General features: G+C 37.4%; 1 protein-coding gene across 1 annotated transcript in view; it reads right to left on the bottom strand.

Moving 5' to 3' along the window:
- Znf385d (zinc finger protein 385D) overlaps positions 1-24,098 on the bottom strand; it is a 293,774-nt gene that overhangs the window by 18,307 nt on the left and 251,369 nt on the right. Inside the window, exon 5 of the mRNA XM_052190333.1 lies at positions 6,509-6,742. Coding sequence (XP_052046293.1) covers positions 6,509-6,742 — 234 coding nt within the window. The remainder of the gene's footprint in view (positions 1-6,508; positions 6,743-24,098) is intronic.

Raw genomic sequence — 24,098 nt, 5'->3', positions numbered from 1 at the left:
TCTGCTCCTATGGCAAAACTGCAAGCACTCTCACCCACTGAGTCTTCTGATTCATCTTTTTAGACACCCAGTGTTGACAGTTTTTCCTGGTCACTCCAGGATTCCAAATTGAAAACTGGCTAACTGAAGCAACTTGTGTTGTCTGCTTTCCCTTTCTTCTTTCTTTTTCCTAGACCCCAAGATTTGGCCCGTCTACTCTAAAAATATCTATTTCCCAATAGGTCTCTGTCTCATCACGTACTACTGTAGGAAGTCAAAATATATACTGCACAGCAATCCAATGTTGAATCCTTCAACTCTGTACCCATTCTTGGCAGGATTGTGTAGCATATGGAGCCTTTCTTCATTATACCAACCTTTTAGATTTGCCTACAGAAGGCTATAAACAAAAGATCCAGAAGTAACCCACATGTGAACAAGCAGCAAGGTGTGGATCCTGACATTACTGCATCCAGTTAGATGCATAGAAGATGAAGATTAGACACTTGGGTCACTTAACACTGTTGAAGTAAACAAAAATACAGCAATAGTGCAAATCAAATGCAGGGTGTGTTGAGGAGGAATAAAAAACTACTGGCTACTTTTGTTTTTATTATTTTACTTTTCTACCTCTAATCCTGACACAGCCTTATATTTCAAGTGTAGGACAAGACCTAAATGAGCCAGTGACTCTGGTGGCACTTTCCAGATAGAAACATATTTTTGATTTAGGAAGAAAAATGTAAGTTGGAAGAAAACTAAAAGCTTGCAAAGCAGAAGGGTAGCTGTAGCTGCCAGGACAGTATGCTGGTCCAAAATGGACATGTCCTTTAAAGAGGCATGAGGAACAAGAACCACAATTCATTCTCTTAACTCCAAGATGAGATTCCATCCTAATATCTCTCATCAAAAGACCACCAAGGGTTCTTTCCAACAAGACACCTGTCCTGGCCTTAGGTGCCAATCTTGGGAAACTTTGTGGTTGCATCCGGATAAATACATATTTATACTTTCCTGGGAGCATTTTGACATGCAAAGTGGAAGTAAGGACAAACAACAAGAATATAAAAATAATGATATCCCATTTTGTTACAGAAGATTTGCAGTTTTATGAGGTCCCATTTGTCAATTCTTTTTCTTAGAGCATAAGCCATTAGAGTTCTGTTCAGGAACTTTTCCCGTGTCCATGTGTTCAAGATTCGTCCCCACTTTCTCCTCTATAAGATTCAGTGTGTTTGGATTTATGTGTACATCATTGATCCACTTGGACTTGAACTTTTTATAAGGAGATAAGAATGGGTTGATTTGCATATTTCTGCAAGCAGATCTCCAGTTGATCCAGCACCATTTGCTAAAAATGCTGTCTTTTTTCCGCTGGATGTTTTTAGCTCCTTTGTCAAATATCAAGTGACCATACGTGTGTGGGTTCTTTTCTGGGTCTTCAATTCTATTCCATTGATATTCCTGCCTGTCTGCATACCAATACCAAACAGTTTTTATAACTATTGCTCTGTAGTAGAGCTTGAGGTCAGGGATGGTGATTCCCCTGGAAGATCTATTGTTGTGGAGAATAGTTTTCGCTAACCTGGGTTTTTTATTATTCCAGATGCATTTGAGAATTGATCTTTCAAGATCTATGAATAATTGATTTGGGATTTTGGTAGGGATTGCATTGAATCTGTAGATTGCTTTTGACAAGATGGCCATTTTTACTATATTGATCCTGCCAATGCATGAACATGGGAGATTTTTCCACCTTCTAGCACTATCCTTGATTTCTTTCTTCAGAGCCTTAAAGTTCTTATATAGATCTTTCACTTGCTTTTTTAGGGTCACTCCTAGGTGTGAAATATTATTTTGGACTATTGTGAAGGGTGTCATTTTGCTAATTTCTTTCTCCTCTTGTTTATCTTTGAGTAGAGGAAGGCTACTGATCTGCTTGAGTTAATTTTATATCCAGCCACTTTCCTGAAGTTGTTTATCAGCTTTAGGAGTTCTTTGGTGGAAGTCTTGGGGTCACTTAAGTATACTATCATATCATCTGCAAATAGTGATATTTTGATTTCTTCCTTTCCAATTTGTATACCTTTGACCTCCTTTTGCTGCCTGATTGCTCTGGCTAGGATTTCAAATACTATATTGAATAGATAGGGGGAGAATGGGCAGCCTTGTCTGGTCCTCGATTTTAGTGAGATTGTTTCAAGCTTATCTCAGTTTAACTTGATGTTGGCTACCAGTTTGCAATATACTGTTTTCACTATGTTTAGGTATGGGCCTTGGATTCCCCATCACTCCAAGTCTTTTATCATGAAGGGATGCTGGATTTTGTCAAAAGTCTTTTCAGCATCTAATGAAATGACCATGTGGTTTTATTACTTTAACTTGTTTATGTAGTAGATTACATTGACAGATTTCCTTGTATCGAGCCATCCCTGCATCCCTGGGATGAACCCTACCTGATCATGGTGATTTATAGTTTTCATGTATTCTTGGATTTAGTTGCCCAGGATTTTGTTCAATATTTTTTCATCAGTGTTCATGAGGGAGATTGGTCTGAAGCTCTCCTTCCTTGTTTGGTGTTTATTTGGTTTAGGTATAAGTGCTATTGTGGCTTCATATAATGAGTTGGGTAGTGTTCCTTGAGTTTCTATTTCATGGAAAAGTGTGAAGAGTATCGGTATTAACTCTTCTTTGAAGATCTGGTAGAATTCCCTGCTAAACCCATCTGGTCCTTGGCCTTTTTTTTTTTTTGATGGGAGACTATTAATTACTGCTTCCATTTCGGGACTATTTAGATGATTTATCTGATCCTGTTTTAACATTAGCACCTTGGATGTATCTAGAAAGTGTCTGTTTCATCCAGATTTTCAAACCTACTACTCTTGTAGAAGGATCTGATGATTTTTTTAAATTTCCACAGTTTCTGTTGTTATGTCTCCTTTTTCATTTCAGTCAGTAGGACAAAACAGCAACCAACAAATTGGGAAAAGATCTTTACCAACCCTACATCTGATAAAGGCTAATATCCAATGTATACAAAGAATTCAAGAACTTAGTCTCCAGAAAGCCAATAACCCTATTCAAAATAGGGTACAGAGCCAAACAGGGAATTCTCAACTGAGGAAACTCAATGGCTCTAAAGCACCTAAAGAAATGTTCAGCATCCTTGGTTATCATGGAAATGCAAATCAAAACAATAGTGAGATTCCACCTTACACCAGTCAGAATGGCTAAGATGAAAAACTTAGGGTACAGCAGATGCTGGACAGGATGTGGGGAAAAAGGACCACTTCTTTGAAAGCTTGCAAAACTACTCTGGAAATCAGTTTCGTGATTTCTGAGAAAATTAAACATAGTACTACCTAAGAACCCAGCTATACCAATCCTGGGCATATACCCAGAAGATGCTTCTACATGTAATAAGGACACATGTTCCACTATGTTCATAGCTGCCTTATTTATAATAGCAAGAAGATGGAAAGAGTCCAGATATCCTTCAACAGAGGAATGGATACAGAAATTGTGGTATATGTACACAATGGAGTACTATTCAGCTATTAAAAACAATGAATTCATAAAATTCTCAGGTAAATTGATGGAACTAGAAAGTGTCATCCTTAGAGAGGCAATACAATCACAAAAGAACACACATAGTATGCACTCACTAATAAGGGGATATTAGCCCAAAAGTTCAAAATAAACAAGTTACAATTCACCCAGCACAGGAAGCTCAAGAAGAAGAAGGACTTAAGTGAGGGTGCTTTGGATCCTCTAAGAAAGGGAATAAAATACTCATAGAAGCAATAAGGGAAACAATGTGTGGAGCAGAGTCTGAAGTAAAGGCCATCCAGAGACTGCCCTACCTGGGGATCCATCCTGTAAACAGTCACCAAACTCCAACACTTTTATGGATAACAACAAGTGCATACCAAAAGGAGCATGCCATGGTTGTCTCCAGAGGGTCTCTGACAGAGCCTTACAAATACAGAGGCAGATTCTAGCAACCAGCTATTGGACTGGGCATGGGGTCTCCCATGGAGGAGATTGAGGATGGCCCAGAGGAGCTGAAGGGGTTTACAACTCCATGTGAAGAACAATGATTTCAGCCACCCAGATGTCCCAAGACTCCCAGGGACTGAACCATCAACCAAGAGGCACACATGGTTTCAGACAAAAATGTGGCAGAGGAAGGCCTTATTGGGCATCAGTGGGAGGAATGGTCCTTGGTCAGGTAAAGACTCAACAGAGGCCCCAACAAAGGAAAACCGAGGAGTGAAGTTGGAGTGTGTTAGGTGGAGAGGAATATATGTGGAGAATGGGGGAAGCAGGAGGGGGAGGGGTTGGGCGTCTTAAGGGAGGGGTGATATTGGGAAAGGTTTTACCATTGGCAAAGCAAATGAAGACTATATTCAATTAAAAAAAGAAAAAATAATAATATGCCATGATCAAATGAAGCCTGATTCTTTTGCCCTTGAATCAGATATTTCTTAGAAGAATTGAAGATGTCCCCAAATCATATAAATTTGTAAATTCAAACTACACAGGCATTGTTGAGTTGTAAATTTCACCAATTCTATAATGAATGTAATTATCTGTAATATAGAATGGTCAAACTTTGAGGATATAAATAGGTTTTGATGTTGTTTACTGGCATTTGATATCTGCTCACCAAGGTGGATCTGCACTGTGTAGATGTTGACTTTGGACAGGACGCTTATCTCTATTTCCGTTTACAAACTCATGAAATCTGCTGATTGCAACCAAAGGAATTATCACCCATTTGCATTCTGTGACAATACCCTTAGTCAGTGGTACAATTTACATCTGCAAAATGAAATTAGGGCATGAATTACAATGCTTCTCCATACACTGTATCCATGTACAGAGCCTGGCCTCCAGGTCTGAATTTTACATTAAGGTTGATTTTTCACTCAAGTAAGTTTGTATAGGAAAGATTCTATTTTTAAATATACATATACAGATAAAAGAGGTATGTTTGAATATATGTTACATATGCATATATTCATATACATATTTGTGCACACATGAGCATATTTGCTTGCATGTATGCATATATGCATGTATTACACACATACAAATGCAGAAAGCAACTCAATGGGACCATAACTAAAAAGTCAATTTATTCCTGAATCTTCATGCTCTAGTTTGCTTTTTTAAAAAATATTTACTCTGACCATGATGGTTCACTCATTTAATATCAGCACTCACAAAAAAGAGACAGAAGCTGATGGATCTTTGTGAGTTTGAGGCTAGCTGGTTCTATACAGCAAGTTCAATGCCAGCCAGAACTACACAGTAAGATCCTACCTCAAAATGGAATAAATGAAATAAAATATCTAGAGAAATGACTCAGCAATAAAGACCATTGTGGTAGCTAGTTTTATGTCAATCTGTCATAAGTTATTGTCAGCTGAGAGGAGGGAATCTTGATGGGAAAATGCCTCCACTGTAGATTTTCTAAATTAGTGATTAATTAGTGGGTCAGGGGCATCTCAGTGTGACTAGTGCCACCCCTGGGATAATGGTCTTGGGTTCTATAAGAAAGCAGGTTGAGCAATCCATGTGGAACTAGCTAGTAAGTTGCCATTCTTCATGGTCTCGGAATCAGCTCCTGTCTCCTGGTTCAGTCCTGACTTCCTTCATTGATGTGCAGTGATGTAGAACTCTAAGCCAAATAAGTAATTTTCTCCCCAAGTTAATTTCAGTTGTTTCATCACAGCAATTCAAGCCAAATCAAAGACAATCATCTAACAAACCTAAGTTTGCTACCAAATACCCAAACACTAGTAACGTTGGCTCCATACACATTAAAACATCTTTTATTCCATACTCTTTAAAACATTTTTACGCACATTCATGTGTAACTACTCTGACACAAACATGCATATATATATATATATATATATATATATATATATATGCATATATTTAAAGCTAGAGATAATTCCTGTAAAATACTTAGTAAGAAAACTAAGCTTCTGACAGCTGATCCCATGATCTCTGCTCCTCAGTCAAATGATTAATGTCTTACTGGTGTATATAATAAAAGATTTCTGAAGAACACACTTAAGCACACCATACAGATTTGGTTCAGACATCCTGTAGTATTATAAAAATGAAAGAAAAAAGAACTATGCCTGGGAGGAATGTTTCATTTGGAAATAAGTGTATGGTAATATAGAAACAAAGGTAGAAAGCACATACATACTAACTGTATTCTAGCATGACATTTTACTTTCTTTTCTGATGCTTTTTTGATGTTACACACACACACACACACACACACACACACACACACACACATCTCAAGCCTAACAACGCTTCATTTGTCCCAACATACATGATATTTTTTCAGTCATTTTTATATTTTACTGGCTGATGAATTCCTTGTAATAATTGCCAGTTTTCTGTCACTGCTGATTTCTCTGCTACAAAAGATCTAATCTGTTCAGAGGAAGATAATTGCAGAGCAATTGAGATTTAAAAAAAAAATAGGCCTGTATCTCACCACTATTGTGAGCCTCCAGCTGGGAGGCAGAGTTCACAGCCACCTTGCATAGGGAACAGTAAAGCAGCCTCTTTGCCTTTTCTTCCTCAGTCTCTGTGGAAGGAATTGAATTGTTGCCAGTGGTTGCTGCTGCTGTGAGGCTTTTTTCCACTTTAGAGGTGATCTTAGTTGTTACTGCACTGCTCTTGCGCATTTCAACACTTCTTGGAATTACTTGTGTCTCTGCGGTACTGTCTGTATTTAAAACAGCATAGGACAAAGAGTTAGGAAAGCACGGCATCATCTTTAGCTAATTAGAGGCATACCAATGATGCTACATTATGCTAATAATGGCCACAGCAGCTCCACTGCAATGCCTGTCACCTGTGAATTTATCCTGATATCTGTTACAAATGATCAAAATTAATTTTATACATTAAATAAATGTTAGATGATGCTTCACAATATCTACAAGAATGAGTAGAAACTTTTTTTGTGGGAAAATAGGCATAACATAAATTTCTTTGGATACACTGCCTCCATTGAGAAATTTTTATGTTAAAATCTTACCATAGCATTACTATCCAGGGTTTTTTTTTTTTTTTAATTTAATAAAGACAGAGGATACTTCTTAACTCTTTTCTTTTTTCTTAGTTCCAGTCTTCCTATTTTCCTACTACATTTATTTCTTTATATAAGTACATACATAAATACATATATAAATATTATGAATAAACTATTTACCCTTTGGTACACATCCAGAAAAAAACATAAAGCTGGTTTCAAATTGCTCTATTTCAGCAGCTCATTGAAAACATGGCTGTATTTGTAAAGAATTACAGTTCAATACCCAATATCAAAATCAATTATATAAACACAAGTGGAATTTTAGTGTGATCATTTATTAAAGAGATGCTGAGTTTCAGGTTGTGTGCAGGAATTCATGGCAGGTATACTCAATCAATATACACTATTCTCAAGGTATTCAAGACTTGCAACACTGAGTTAGGGTTTCAACAAGTTAATGACCATGAAAGTATTGATGTGCTGTAACCATATAATCCTTTGGCTCCAAAGATTGCTACTAAATTTAGAGAGATCAACCTTCAAAGTGCAACAATCTCATCCAAAATTCCCTGAGTGATACACTGAACTCCTCAAATATGTGTCAGTCTCCATATTAACAATGTTCACCATAAATGATCGACACTTTCAAATAAGATCTTTATTTGGATACTGTGTGTGATCACATCTTTTCTGCTTCTCAGATGATTCTTAACCTTTCATTCTCTCAAGCATCTCAGTCTGCCTTGCTGGCTGGTCTTAAATTGCCCTTTCACATGTCATTTAATAGGCTGCCATAGTCACCATTTCACAGCACAATAAAAATCTGAGGCTAAATGTTTTTAGCAGTGAATATAAGGGATTGTTTGCAATAGTGTAGGTTTGAGTAAATACAACATGTGTGTGGTACGTGTGTGTATGTGGGGGTGTATGTGCACACATAATGGCTAAGATTAATCTCAGGTGTTGTTTATTTGAAACAAGGTTTCATTGGCATGCAACCTGTCAACAAAGCAGTGCTAGCCAGACAAGGAAGCTCAATGATATTTACCATCATTCACAGATATTTTATGTGCATTCTGGTTAAACACATGTCCTCAAGCTTACACTGCAGGCACCTGATTGACTGCGCCATATCTTTAGCCCTCTAAATATTTATTATGATCTCATATTATTTTGACCTGATTTCAGAAAAGATCATTTTCTAAATTATTCATTTCTTTCTCAACTAAAGGGCTATGAATTGGGCCAGTTTGTCAGTCACAAGAAAAAAGACTTTTGTTATGACTCTGAACCACTGAGTGTCTTTGCAGTCCAAAGACACCCATTTTCTGATTGGTTTTCACTTGTACAATAAACCCCCATTATTCAAAACTAGAAAATAGCCCCAAATATCTCTAAGAATCTAGAAGTAGCAGGAAACCAATATCTTTCAGATATTTCTATAGCTATTCACTGTACCCAATGAATCATTGAAAACCCTTATTTCTGAAATTGTTACTACCATCCAGTTTACTGAGGGCTAATCTTACATAATCTTTATAACTAGTTCATTCAATCTTTAACTGTGCTAGGAAGATCAATAAGTTCCAGACTTTAAGGAAATGTTGCAGAGCCACACAGTAGGATAGAGTGAGGTAGGGTAAAATACTTCATAAAATGAAGAAATTGGAAATGTAAAAAAATTGATGTGAATGAAAATTTTGCCGTGACTATTGACGTTTTATTGATAATATCACAAGCAGCTGCTGTAAACTACAATCACTGGATTCATTTGTATTACATTCTATGGAGAGTGACAGTTATAAACATCATACTTAAACCCAGTGTGGACACAATGTGAACTGCTGTAGGTATTTATTTCATGGAATGATCACAGGAAAGATTTCACTGGTGATGCTTTCCTACTGATAGCATTTCCTCTGGATCAGTATTTTTCCTTTATGTATTGATCCATAAAGGAATGTTTTCCTATGACATGACACATTAAATCATCAGTTATGCATAATTCTTATCTATCCATTAAAAGAATGTTCAGGCTGGTCATGGCTTGTGACAACATGTTCTGCCTCTGTGATAGGAGTGTCTAGGCACTGCCAATAAACATCTCAGAGAATATTGGGCAAAGTCTGTAACAGAGAATCTATACCAGTCTGAAAGTGTCCCTTCAGGGTGTCAGAGAACTAGACTGGAAGAAAAAGACAAAATCTGAAATGAATCTCTATCAGGGTGTTCAGATACCTCTGGTCCACTGGCCCAGAGAAGAGGTCAGGAATGTGCCACAGACCAAAACTCAGCCGCGGGATAACCAGGATTCTTTAGTCCAGGGAGGCACAGGTCTGGCGAAAATGACACACAGACACAGAGATAGTTTTTGGATCCGAGGGTATTATTCATGGTATCCCCTGGTCCAGTCAAGTTAACATCTCAAATTAAGCCTCCCATTCATCTGTCAAAGCTTTAGTTTTCTTGGGCAGTACAGGGTGTTTGCTCATCGTCTGGTTGGCCAATTGGAGCATGCGGTTAAACTGCTTCTTCATCATGGCCCTGCTGTCCTGTTAGCCCGGGAGCTGGGCAAGGACAGCTCCCATGCCTAGCCTCTGGGGCCACCTGGCCCACGCCCAGCCTCCCAAGAGTACCTTCTCCTAGTCCGCCCACCGCATTCTTCTCTGTGCCATGTCTGGAGCTGCCCTAGGCACCTAGTGATCAGCTCTGGCTGCAACCCCTAGTCCCAGCCTAGTGAACCAACTGGCAAGTCTCTGTGAGTAATAAGTATAAACTGTCTCCTGAATCACACATGGATCAGCTAAGAATGTTGTTTTGGTCAAAGACTCTCTAGGTGGGGTCTGCAAAACAAAAGCAGTTCCTCACAAGCTTCCATAGAGGCAGCTCTGAGTTCTGCACCAACTCAAATATAAATACTTTCCCGTTTGCCCAATACCCACCTGTTCAGCAAGGGCAGTGTATAAGGTTCTTCAGATGTAAATATCTTTTAGTCTGGGCCTATTGTTTCAAATCCACGTGTCCTGCAAGGGTGACTAAAAACCAAAAGGAACCTGTAATTTTAGGATTCCTGGAAAATTCTACTGCCTGCTATTAATGCTTATTATATTTGGAGCCATGCTTCATATATATCCTGTTGGGAGGTAAATGTAGTTACATAAACAATTGTTGCAAAGCATTGCAGAATTTTTTGGCTACAAGATGGATTCTTTTATATCTTAATTTGCTTGCTTTGTCTTAGTCCCAGCTACTAGAAAGGAGGAGAGCTTAGAAGTCTAGTAAATTGCCAAGTGATATTTTTGGCTTCTAAATTGGGGTGTTCCACAAATTCCCAGGAGACATTTTCTCACCTCAGTCTGTAAAATTTTGTTTTACAGATTTCACTGTGGCCACTGTGGCAGGAATGGAGGTTCAAGGTCCAGCAAACAGAAAGGAAAAGTGCAGCACAGACCTGGCAGAACACTGGCCTTGTAAACATGTGACAAGTGTCAAAAGGACAGGAAAAAATAAAATACCTTCATTAGGAGTCTTAATGTCATGGCTCTTTTAGGCAAAGTGTTTCCCTATCACAATAAAGCAGATCTCTGAGATGATCTTAGTTTGTTCACATACTTTATTCAGGGGAGACATAGACCCATATACTTTATTAAGGGTAAACCAGGAATTAAATAATTTGGGGGGAAGGGTGTGAAAATATCCAGGCAGTGAAGGTCACTATGTGGGTGAGGATAAGGCTATCTATATACTTCATTAGCATGGAGAAGAGACCCACAGTGCTATGCTACATGACTAAGTGTCTGTAGTTCTCTCAGTTGGTGGTCAAAGTTATGTGTTCCAGAGTAGGCACTGGTGGATGGGAGGGGCCAGCTCCACTCCCACCATCTCAGATCTCTAAGATTCCCAGGGTTGAAGCATACCCCACTTCACCAGTTATTATGCCTGTCTGATAGCATAGTCCACATGCCCTACAATGATTCACTCAGTGAGAATATTGACTTGTCTCCACACCTTATTACCCATGCTAATCCCTGTGCCTGCAAAGTGTGAGGACAGTACCAGTTCTCTCAAGTTGTTCTCTAACCTACACATGTGTGATATGACATCATACAGACAGAGAATCAGGTGGATGGATAGATGAGTGGATGAACAAATACACACACAGTACAGGGACACACACACACAGTGAGAGAGAAAAAGAGAGAGAGAGAGAGAGAGAGAGAGAGAGAGAGAGAGAGAGAGAGAGAGAGAGAGAGATGTAATAAAAAGAGAAAGAATGTTCAAAGTTCATCAGTCTACCAGCAATTGAGGAGATAAGAAGCTCCCCTATGCCCTTCATTTTTGAAACTGTCTATCTTCAAAAGACAACCCTAAAGTTAGAGGCACACTACCTACCTCTTGACTCATGATCCTCTCTATATTTTCAAGGCTGTCAAGACAGGGAATGTTTTAGAAATGTTCATATTGCAGGATGTTCAAAGACATGTGATAACTGAATGAGAGGATATACTATTGATGCAAACAAGCGAATCCCCACAGAGTACTCTGTAAGAAGTTAGAATAATGCATTGGCTTTAGGAAGTTGCTTATCAGTTTGAGTTCATTAGTTTCAATGAATATATCACAGCACCTTGAAATACTAACAATAAGGGACATTAGGTATAGGGTATGGAGAGTTCTTATATCTATTTGTAACTTTAATACTTAAAATTAAGTCTATTAAGTACAAGGAAAAGGCATCACCAAAAAAATTTCAGCTACTGCAAGAATGAATATCCAGAGCTAAAGAGCACCACTAAAATTTTAGACAAAAAAGTTTCAGAAAACTTTCCATGGTCAAGGATTTTTTCTCAAATGAATATTCAAACTTGATATTTCATAATTCACTTCCAAATTTGAGCCTGACATCTTACTCTGAAATGACTCATGTCTTTAAATGACATTGTATCAACATTTTATATTAAGTTGCTATATGCATGTTAAGCCACTATGAGTGGCAAGATTCTTAAACACAGATCATGTGCTTACTGATTGAAGAGCTTAGGGAAACACTATACAAGCCTCAAATACAGTCACTACAGACACAACTTTTCATTTCCTCTGTTCATCACTATATTTATCCTTTGCTGAAACCAGGCACCTAATAAATATGTCTGTAAAGAAATGAAGAAAGGGCGGCAGTGGCGGTGACAGCGGCAGCAGTAGTTCATCCAGCGGAAGGGCCACCATCAGTGGAACCAAGGCATCAGGGTTCTGCCAGGTTCTGTGCCTGCTACCACTGACCATCGCTGGCCAGCCGGGCTGCAAGCAGCGGAGTTACAGAGCTTTTCACCGCACTGAAGCCACATCAGAACTCTGCCTCTGGCCAGTCAGTTATGAGAGGCTCTCCACCATCTTGGCTCTCAGATGCCAGAGAGAACCAGCAGCCCAAGGTATGCAGACTTAGCCCGAGGCCAACATCGCGGGGTCTAAGCCCAATGGACTAACAGGCATTGGACTGCACCCAGGACCTGGGCTGTCCGGTGGGCCATCTGTGTGCCAACCTGGCCTGAAGATTGTCTGCCTGGCAGTCTGTCCTGGCACTTAAAGGAAGTGCATGCCACTATTTTGGCTATAGGATGCCAGAGAGATCTAGCAGGCAAAGCCAGCTAACAGTCATAGCCTGAGGCCAATGTCGCAGGGGTCTAAGCCCATCCGGTGTTGGACTGCACCCAGGCCCTGGGCTGTCTGGTGGGTCATCTGTGTACCAAACCAGCCAGGAGGTTGTCAGCCTGGCAGACTGTCCCAGGACCTGCAGAGGGCATCCACAGCACCATATTGGCTACCTGACAGAACCAGCTAGCAGTCATACCCCTAGGGGAACATTGCTCGGGCCTAAGTGTGTCAGGATTTTGCCTGGACTCAGGGCCTGAGAAACTAGGCTAGCCTTGAGGACATCAGTACAGGGGGAAAGTTCCTGAACAGAACACCAATAGTGTATGCTCTAAGATCAAGATTTGACAAATGGGAGCTCATAAAATTACAAAGTTTCTGTAAGGCAAAGACACCATCAAAAGGACAAATCAGCAACCAACAAATTGGGAAAAGATGTTCACCAACCCTATATCAGATAGAGGGCTAATATCCAATAGTCAAGAAGTTAGACCCCAGAAAACCAAATAACCCTATTAAAAAATGGGGTACAGAGCTAAACAATGAATTTTCACCTGAAGAACTTTGCATGGCTGAGAAGCATCTTAAAAAATGCTTGACTTCATTAGTCATCAGGGAAATGTAAATCAAAACAACCCTGAGATTTCACCTTACACCAGTCAGAATGGCTAAGATTAAAAATTCAGGAGACAGCAGTTGTTGGTGAGGATGTGGAGAAAGAAGAACACTCCCCCACTGCTGGTCGGGTTGCAAACTGATACAACCACTCTGGAAATCAGTCTGGCGGTTCCTCAGAAAACTGGGCACATCACTTCTGGTGGATCCTGCTATACCACTCCTGGGCATATGCCCAGATGATTCCCCAGCAGGTAATAAGGATACATGCTCTACTATGTTTATAGGAGACCTATTTATAATATCCAGAAGTTGTAAAGAACCCAGGTATCCCTCAACAGAAGAATGGATGCAAATAATGTGGTATATATACACAATGGAGTACTATTCAGCCTTTAGAAACAATGAATTCATGAAATTCTTAGACAAATGGATGGAGCTGGAGAACATCATACTAAGTGAGGTAACCCAGTCTCAAAAGATCCATCATGGTATGCACTCACTAATAATTGGATATTAGTCTAGAAAATTGGAATACCCAAAACCTAATACACACATCAAATGAGGTACAAGAAGAACAGAGGAGTTTCCTCTGGGTCTGGAAAGACTCAGTATAGCAGTATAGGGCAAAACCAGAACAGGGAAGTGGGATGGGGTGGGTGGGAGAGCAGGGGGAGGTAAGGGGACTTATGTGACTTTCAGGGAGTGGGGTGCCAGAAAAGGGAAAATCATTTGAAATGTAAATAAAAAATATATCGAATAAAAAATAATATAAAAAAGTGAGATGAGAGGAAAGAGAGAATGAGAGACCGGGGAATGAAATAGAAAGGGTTGTGTGTTTCATGGCCCAAATGATCTGCCCAGCTGAGGAACTATTGACTCCTATGGAAGAAAAAACAATATTTTTGGTGTATGTGTCCCCAAGTAGGTTGAGCATATTCCAGTAGTGTATACATAGAAACATTAATTGGACTCAATGGTCATTACAAATAAAACATCAATAAATTCAAGAGGAACTTTTAATAGCAGATTAAAAATGGAAGAGTAGAAGTTTATATGATCAAAATATAGTGTAGTTGTATATGAATTTCTCAAAGAATAAATCAAAATACACTACAAAAATCAGGAGAGGCAGAACAAATTAGGAAGGATTTGAGCTCTATTTCACCTCCCACTGGTAATATGATATTGTCTCAAAAATAAAATTCTATAATAAAAATGTTTGGATTCAGGCAGCTAAGTGTGAAGCTCATGAGAAATAGAGAGTGAAGGAGATTTGGATCAGACAGAGGAGACAGGCTGTAGCTCTTGCTTGCAATAGAGCAAGAAGTCATCAGAAACTGTCCAGTGTTCCTCTTCAAGATTGTCCAATAGTTGGCCTGGCATAACTGAAGTCTATTTTATATCTTCATACTATACAACATTAAAATATCCTTGACCTTTCACAGGATCTCACTAGTATCAACTGGGATTTGACGTAAAAGGAGGTTACACCGTTATGTGTTTCTTAAAAAAGAAGCCAATGGAAGTAGAACATGAAAATGAGTGATGTCTGCAATCTGCACAGTGTTGGGAATATATGCAGTTTTGACTGATGTTTTGGTAAAAGTCCCAAATATAAGTTTTGTGTGTAAATTTTCCAAACTAAAATTGACATTGCTGTATCCATTCCTCCTTTGAGGGGCATCTGGGTTCTTTCCAGCTTCTGGCTATTATAAATAAGGCTGCTATGAACATAATGGAGCATGTGTCTTTATTGCATGCCAGGGAATCCTTTGGGTATGTGCCCAGGAGAGGTATAGCAGGGTCCTCTGGAAGTCTCATGTCCAGTTTTCTGAGGAACCTCCAGACTGATTTCCACAGTGGTTGTACCATCTTACAGCCCCACCAGCAGTGGAGGAGTGTTCCTCCTTCTCCACATCCTCGCCAACACCTGCTGTCTCCTGAGTTTTTGACCTTGGCCATTCTGACTGGTGTAAGGTGAAATCTCAGGGTTGTTTTGATCTGCATTTCCCTAATGACTAATGATGTTGAACACTTCTTAAGGTGCCTCTCGGCCATCCGAATTTCTTCAGGTGAAAATTCTTTGTTAAGATCTGTACCTCATTTTTAATAGGGTTATTTGGTTCCCTGGGGTCTAACTTCTTGAGTTCTTTGTATAAATTGGATATTAGCCCTCTATCAGATGTGGAGTTGGTGAATATCCTTTCCCAATTTGATGGTTGCCATTTTGTCCTTTTAACAATGTCCTTTGCCTTACAGAAACTTTGTAATTTTATGAGGTCCCATTTGTCAATTCTTGATCTTAAAGCGTAAGCTATTGGTGATCTGTTCAGAAACTTTTCCCCTGTGCCCATGTCCTCAAGGGTCTTCCCCAGTTTCTTTTCTATTAGTTTCAGTGTGTCTGGTTTTACATGGAGGTCCTTGATCCACTTGGAGTGAAGTTTAGGACATGGAGATAAGAATGGATCAATTCGCATTCTTCTGCATGCTGACCTCCAATTGTTGAAAAGGCTATCTTTTTTCCACTGGATGTTTTTGGCTCCTTTGTCAAAGATCAAGTGACCATAGGTGTGTGGATTCATTTCTGGATCTTCAGTTCTATTCCATTGGTCCACTTGTCTGTCACTGTGCCAATACCATGCAGTTTTTAACATTATTGCTCTGTAGTATTGCTTGAAGTCAGGGATAATGATTCCCCCACAATTTCTTTTGTTGTTGAGAATAGTTTTAGCTATCCTGGGTTGCTTGTTATTCCAGATGAATTTGAGAATTACTTTTTCTAACTCTGAAGAACTGAGTTGGGATTTTGATGGGGATTGCATTGAATCTGTAGATCACTTTTGGCAAGATGGCCATTTTAACTATATTAATCCTGCCAATCCACGAGCATGGAATATTTTTCCATTTTCTGAGGTCTTCTTCGATTTCCTTCTTCAGAGACCTGAAGTTCTTGTCATATAGTTCTTTCACTTGTTTGGTTAGAGTCACACCAAGATACTTTATATTGTTTGTGGCTATTTTGAAGGGTGTCGTTTCCCTAACTTCTTTCTCAGCCTGCTTATCCTTTGAGTATAGGAAGGCTACTGATTTGCTTGAGTTGATTTTATAATCAGCTATTTTGCTGAAGTTGTTTATCAGCTGTAGGAGTTTTCTGGTGGACGTTTTCGGGTCACTTAAGTAGACTATCATGCCATCTGCAAATAGTGATAATTTGACTTCTTCCTTTCCAATTTGTATCCCCCTGACCTCCTTATGTTCTCTACTTGCTCTAGCTAGAACTTCAAGTACTATATTGAAAAGATATGGAGAGAGAGGACAGCCTTGTCTAGTCCCTGATTTTAGTGGGATTGCTTCAAGTTTCTGTCCATTTAGTTTGATGTTGGCTACCGGTTTGCTGTATATTGCTTTAACGATGTTTAGGTATGGGACTTGAATTCCTGTTCTTTCCAAGACTTTTAGCATGAAAGGATGCTGAATTTTGTCAAATGCTTTTTCTGCATCTAATGAGATGATCATTTGTTTTTTTCTTTGAGTTTGTTTATGTAGTGGATAGCATCGATGGATTTCCTTATATTGAACCATCCCTGCATCCCTGGGATGAAGCCTACTTGATCATGGTGGATGATCGTTTTGATGTGTTCTTGGATTCGGTTGGCAAGAATTTTATTAAGTATTTTTGCATCAATATTCATAAGAGAAATTGGCCTGAAGTTCTCTTTCTTTGTTGGATCTTTGTGTGGTTTTGATATCAGCGTAATTGTGGCTTCATATTTACACAATGGAATACTACTCAGCAATTAGAAACAATGAATTCACAAAATTTTTAGGCAAATGATTTGATCTGGAAAATATCATCCTAAGTGAGGTAACCCAATCACAAAAGAATACACATGGAATGCAATCTCTGATAAGTGCCCAGAAGCCCTGAATACCCAAGGCACAAATTGCATAACAAATGACTCCCATGTAGAAGTATGGGGAGGGTCCTGATCCTGGAAAGGATTAATCTAGCATGGGAAGGGAATATAAGGACAGAGAAAAAGGAGGGAGGTGATTGGAGAAGGGATGGAGAGAAGAAGGTTTATGGGACATATGGGGAGGGGGGATCCGGGAAAGGGGAAATCATTTGGAATGTAAACAAAGAATATAGAAAATAAAAATATTTTTTAAAAAATTGACATTGCTTCCATAAACATGAATTAGAATCCTACGTTAGTCACAGTCTATATGTCCTGGACCTGTATGCTAGTTTTGGAAGGCACTATGGGGCCCAATGTGGCTCATGGACACCACAGTTAAGGAACAGTCACAGGGCTTTATATGGAATCACCTCAGAAAACAGAGCGCAGAGATGTTTATTTGAAGATATTATGAGACCTACTTTTACAGATAACTTTTCCTCTCTTCTCCTCAGAATTCACATAGAAGGGAAAGCACAGGGGGAAAGCTTTTGTTAGCGCCCCTCAGCCTTACTTCATGTTCTGGCATTTTCTAAATTGATAATAGAAAGATTAGCAATAACAGGAAGGTTTCATCACACCAAAACATTGTGTGCTTAGTGTAATAATTCCATCCCGTATATGTTTCCTGTTTTAATATATCACAACTAGATCATGATCTGCTAGGTAAAAGATGACGTTGTCTTCAGATTTGTGATATCAGACATTTTTTCTGTTTTCTTAAAGGTTGTGTTTCTATCTTTGTCAAATGTTGGACCAAAAACTAACCAGTTGCATAAACAAAGTTTATTTCACTCCCTCAACTACATTTCTACCCTTATTGATTTTCTCCAAATACTTTGAAAATACTTTAATTCATTATTTCATCATTTTGCAGTGTCTCACAGTAACAGGCACAGTATAAGAAAGATTCAAGAACAAAGCATAAATTATGTTTCTGTAAATTAGTAAGCTTGGAACTTCCCTTGGCATCCTGAATACAGGAACATTTTAAGGGAGATATTGAATGCCACTATTGGATATTGATTGAGTATTGTTTGGGTGGGAGCCTGAATGCTTTCATTTCTAACAGTTCACCATGTATTACTGCAGCTGTGAGAACCATACTTCAAAATCACAAAGAATTTGACTGCAAATCATTTTCTGGCTCAAATTTTGGTGGCAGTTATGAAGTTAAATACCACTTAATGTCAAGACACACTTTTAAAAATAATTGAGACCTGAGTGGCTTAGTATCTTGTTTGCTTATGATTGACTGAGTTCAGGGAGATGGTAACTTTTGTGCAAAAATGGATTGTCTGTGTGTATCAAGAAAGCCAGAACAAATTAAACACCCATGAAATTATATTTAGAAAAATAGTAAAGAAACAAACAAAAATATGAGGCTGGAAGAAATGACTCATGTGTTAAGAGCTCTTGGTTTTCTAGAGGACCAAAGTTCAGTTCCAACCACCCATGATAGACTGTCTTTAACTGTAGATACAGAGAGCCAACATATCATATCCTCTGAATTATGTATGTGTATATATATACATGTATATACACAGAAGCACACAAATACACACACATATATATTAAATAATCTCTTTTAAAAAGAATCAGCAACAACCAATACAGCTAGCTCTATGAGTGTTTCTGCAAGTGCACATGTAAAGACATGTATGAATAATGGTATCATGCACACCATGTGCATTTCTGTCATGACAGGCATGTATTGAAGTAATTTTTATAATCAAGGATATATGAAGAAACATTCAGATCTCTTATGCAGAGTCCATTGGATCTTCTATTCAGGAGTAAAACCAAGCTTTTTTGTAACAGGAATGGAGTCTCATTTCCCTAATTAGAGTGTGTTTCTAAGAGAATTCATTTTCTGTTTTCCTTTTTAAAGGCTTCCTTAAATCCAGTTGTTTTGTTCTCTATGAAAGTAACCTAAATTAATGTAAGTCAATCCTCAGTCTGTGAGGATATGGCCATTGGTCATAGAGCTAATAACCACCAGGATAAATGTGAGCATTTTGTCAGATTCTGTGTTATTTCTACAATTTTAAAAGAAAACAGCAAAAAAAAAAATAGTGTGTTATAAAGGTACTTGAAACAATTGGATGCTGTTTTAGTTAAGATTTTTAACACTGTGAGGAGACATCATGAGTGAAGTACGCATATGAGGAAACATTTAATTGGGGCTGGCTTACATTTCTAAGGTTTAGTGCATTATTGTCATGGTGGGAAGCATGGCAGCACACTGGCAGATGCAGTATGGCAGAGATAGCTAAGTGTTCTACTCTGGATCAGCAGGCAGCAGCAAGAGAGTGAGACAAGGCCTGGCTTGAGCATCTGAAACTTCAAAACCTACCCCAGTGACACCCTTCCTCCAAAAAGGCACCCCTCAAAATAGTGCCATTCTCTGTAAGCCTATGGGTGCCATTTCCATTCAAACCACTACAGATGTCATGAAATTAGAAAGCTACCCTTTTAAAGCTTCTTAGATAATGTATTTCTCTCAGTAGGACAAAAGAAAATAATCATCTTATGGATAGTGATTCCCAAGTTTCAAAGGCTTTTAGAGGTGAAAACAAAAAGTACTAGACATGGTAGTAAGTTCTCCTTATGCTAACACAGAAGTTATCCTCTTTCATCCTTTTAGAAAATAGTAGAATTTATATTTATCTTGTTGTACATTTTCTCCTGTGGTTTTGGTTGTTCTGATGTTTAAAAACCATCTGTTCTTGTAGTTTGTTATGCCATGTTTGGTTAATGTCTCTGGGAGGCCTGTTCTTTTCTGAGGAGAGGCAGATAGGGGTAAATCTAGAGGACAGGAGAGCTGATGAGGTAAAATGGAAAAGAGCAATTGGGATATAATATGTGAGAGAAGAATAAAAAATATTGATGTTTGAGGAAGTGTAAAATTAGTAATAAAACAGCAAAAAATGAATGTCTTAGCTACCACAATATAGAGCAACTATGTTAAAAAGAGAAGTTCTGTTAGGTAATTTTACCTGCTTCTTCTCCAGACATCAAAATGAAAAATAATAGTAAGCTGCTATTTTTAAATTACAGTGTCATGTTGAGTCTTCCTGCTTCTTCCAACAAACCCAAAAGAAGATACACACACAGACATATAAATAACATAAAATATAACAGGAAGCAACAATCACTATTCCTTAATATCTCTGGACAACAATGGATTCAACTCCCCAATAAAAAGACAGACTAACAGAAATATTTCTCATGTGAATTTTCAATTTTATCAGAAAATGTTTGTAATTCCCTTTTTAATTAAATTAGTAATGTTTTTATGTCTACCATTTTATCTGCATTATTTTTCATGATAATCTTCAATTTTAATATGTCTTCCTATATATTTCCTCTATTTTATCAGAAAGGTTTTCAATGTAAATCTTTTTTTAATCACAAATGTTTCTAATTCCACCATCAATTACTTTTGAAGGAGTTTTTATATCTATCATTTTATATGTAAAAATTTCCATGAAATAGTCAAGTTTAGCATGTTTTTCTATATATTTCTTGAGTTTTACCAGAAATATTTTCCATGTAAATCTTCAATTTTATCTGAAAATGTTTATAATTCTACCTTCAATCAATTTAGAATTATCTTTATGCCTATCACTTTATCTATATAATTTCCATGATAATCTTTAATTTTAACATGTTTTTCTATATATTTCTTTAATTTTATCAGAAATATATTCCATGCAAATCTTCAAGTTAATCAGAAAATGTTTATAATTCCACTTTCAAACAACGTAGGAATACATTTATCCCTACCATTATTATATCTATTTAATATTTTCCATGATAATCTTCAATAATAACATGTTTAAAATTTTTAACACCTAAAATTTTACTACAGTTTTATCAGAAATATTTCCCATGTAAATGTTCAATTCTATCATAAAATGTTTCTATTTCTTACTTCAATTAATTTAGCAATGTTTTACATGTCTACCACTTTACTCTTTAATTTTCCATGAAAATTGTCAATTTTAACATGTTTTTCTATGTATCTCTTCTATTTTGTCTGAAATATTTTTCATGTAAATTTTCAATTTTATCATAAAGTGTTTTTACTTCCTTTTTCAATAAAGAATAGAGTATTATGTCTCAGTGTGAATTTCAAAGGATACAGATGAGCATTTGGAGACTGATAACTGGGTAGTTCCACCTTATAGAATGGTAAATATTTTTACTGCCACAAAGAGTAGAAATATGTTTCCATGTGACCTAACTTTGCAATAGATGTTAATATTTTTTCTTTAATATCTGGTGTTGAGATCATATTTCAAGATCTAATCAAAACATCTTAATAAAGCATATTTGATATAGACCAAAGATCTATCTTTACCTTTAAGTAAAATAACAGTAAAAATAGCATTAAAATAATATCCAAGAAAACTCCTATATTTTAGGAGTCAGAATTTTTGTTAGGACACATACACACAAACACATACACACATGTTGTTGTTGGTTTTTTGTTTGTTTGTTTTCTTTTTTTTCAAGTTACATCTGATCTTTATCTTCTAGTGTATTTGTTCTTCAAAGAGATTAATCTATGCTTTATTGTACACATGGGAATCAGTTAAAAATCATCAGAATAAGTTGTTAGCACATCATACTGTGTTTAAAAATGTCTAAAGTAAACTAATTAGGGTCAGATTCCCCAAATTTGAATAAACACCAGCTTCTGGACATGGCAGTCTCAAAGAACCCCATAGACTGGACTACTGGTTTAATATGTGAATACATGGGTGAGTGAGAAGACACAGAATCTCCACCTCCTTCTGCTAGACCTATCCTATCAGCCTGTGAATGTAACACTGGCTCCTTGGCTTCTTCCTTTTCTGGCAGGCCCAGTCATGTCTCCATTTTTTTTCCTTCAGCTTTCAGTATTTGAATGAGTTAATTCGAAAAAGAAACAAAAAGGAAGCTGATAACACAAATATCTTATGTGTTTGTTTCACTATTGTTTGTTTGTTTGGTTGATTTTGAGACTAGAATGACCTTGAACTCAAGATCTTTCTGCCTGCCTTAATTTCCCAAGTGCCAAGTGTGCATCCTTCTCAGCTTGGCAATATGTATTTTTAATTATCAAAAGTTTGTATTTTTATTTTAAAAAGAGCAATCATGAAAAGTAAAAGCTAGTACCTTAATTGAGTGAATTGATTTTCTTTATAGAGCACTTTCTGAAAGGTTTCATTTTTGTGTTATGGAAGTTGCATTCTGGTGTGTTTTGTATTCTACAGACATGGTTTAAAGGTAGAATACACATTAAAGCTGTTTCTCTAAAAATAGGTATGCTTTCCTATCAAGTGGGACTTGTTTTGTCTCCTCTGACAGGCCTTTCTTGGCTGAGGAGAAAGCCAGTCCAGGAATACTAGCACTCCATGCTTGAATGTGTGTAGTCAAATATCTGTTTTCTGGGAGTGTGTCAGCATGAGAACACAATCATGCCTGGCACTTGCAAATGTTCTGACAGGTGATCAAGGTCACAGACAGGTCCCAACAGTCAATTCATATTGTTCAAAAGACAAGGCAGTGCTAAGAGGAAGGCTGTGCTAGAAGAAACAAGGTCTCAGTTATTTGAGGACATGGTTTAAGACTACAGTGAGCAGATAAGGTGACAACATTGTCAGTTTATTTTTAGCATGACAAACTGACCTCTGGGATATCCCTAATTGCTTCATGGAGGAAAATTTCCATGTTTAACACCTGTCTCTTCCATAGAAAAGGCCAAGGTATGAAGACAGTATTGATCCAGATTCTGCGCATTATTTCTCTGGACTACATAGACGGGACAGCACCTACCATATTATAATAAAACAACAAGAAAAACAAATAAACAGATGTGTGTATTTATTCTCTCTGTGAGATTATAACCTATTCCATGACCCAGTCCTGGTGTTGGGCAGTTTTACAGAAAGCAAATTAGAGCTTTGTTGTGTCTTTGTCAAAAAAAAAAAAAAGGAATGAGTGAACAAATGAATGAATGAATAAAAAGAAACCATGGATTGACTAACTCCAGCTAGGGAGTCCATTTGTATGATGTGGTCTCGTGCATTAACATTATCTTTTAGAAAGTCATCTAGAGACTGTACCTGCCTAGAGCTACTTTATAAAATTATCATGATTTTGGGAAAAAATAGATCTCAGTGTAAAGTCACCTAGATAGCTCAAGTGAATAATTAAAGAATTAAAATTCTTCAAAGATGCATGAGTATTGAAAAATACTATATTTTGCTTTGATACCACTTATATCCAAACCATGTGATGTGTTTGTGTATATGTGTGGCGAGTGTGAGCATGTACATGTAGCATCACCTTGCTATTATTTCAGTAATAACTTCTTATTTAACAGTTCAGAAAATAATTCACCACGACCCAATATTTAAGAAGTAATTTCAAAATCAGCTTGTTTCTTGTCTGTTGACCTGTCAATCATGATAAATGATTGTGGCTCTGACTAGAGGTCAAATTAACTTAATTTGAACAAATTTGAATAAGAAAATTCCTTGTCCTTGCTTATTAAAAGCCAAATGGGTATGATATCCATAATTTTAATTATGTTTCACACAAAGGAACTTGTATCACATTCTTCCTTCACCTGTTTCAGTTTTTGGTTTTATATATATATATATATATATATATATATATATATATATATATATATATATATATATATATATATATGTGTGTGTGTGTGTGTGTGTGTGTGTGTGTGTGTGTAATAGTATCTCATTCTCTAGGCTATACTGGAAATCACTGTGTGGCAAGGATAATCCTTCTGACTTTCTGAATTT

This window comes from Apodemus sylvaticus, chromosome 8 (assembly GCF_947179515.1).
Source record: "Apodemus sylvaticus chromosome 8, mApoSyl1.1, whole genome shotgun sequence".
Classification (NCBI taxonomy): Eukaryota; Metazoa; Chordata; class Mammalia; order Rodentia; family Muridae; genus Apodemus; species Apodemus sylvaticus.
Note: the sequence above shows the minus strand (reverse complement) of the source record. Positions and strands in the feature narration are given on the sequence as shown.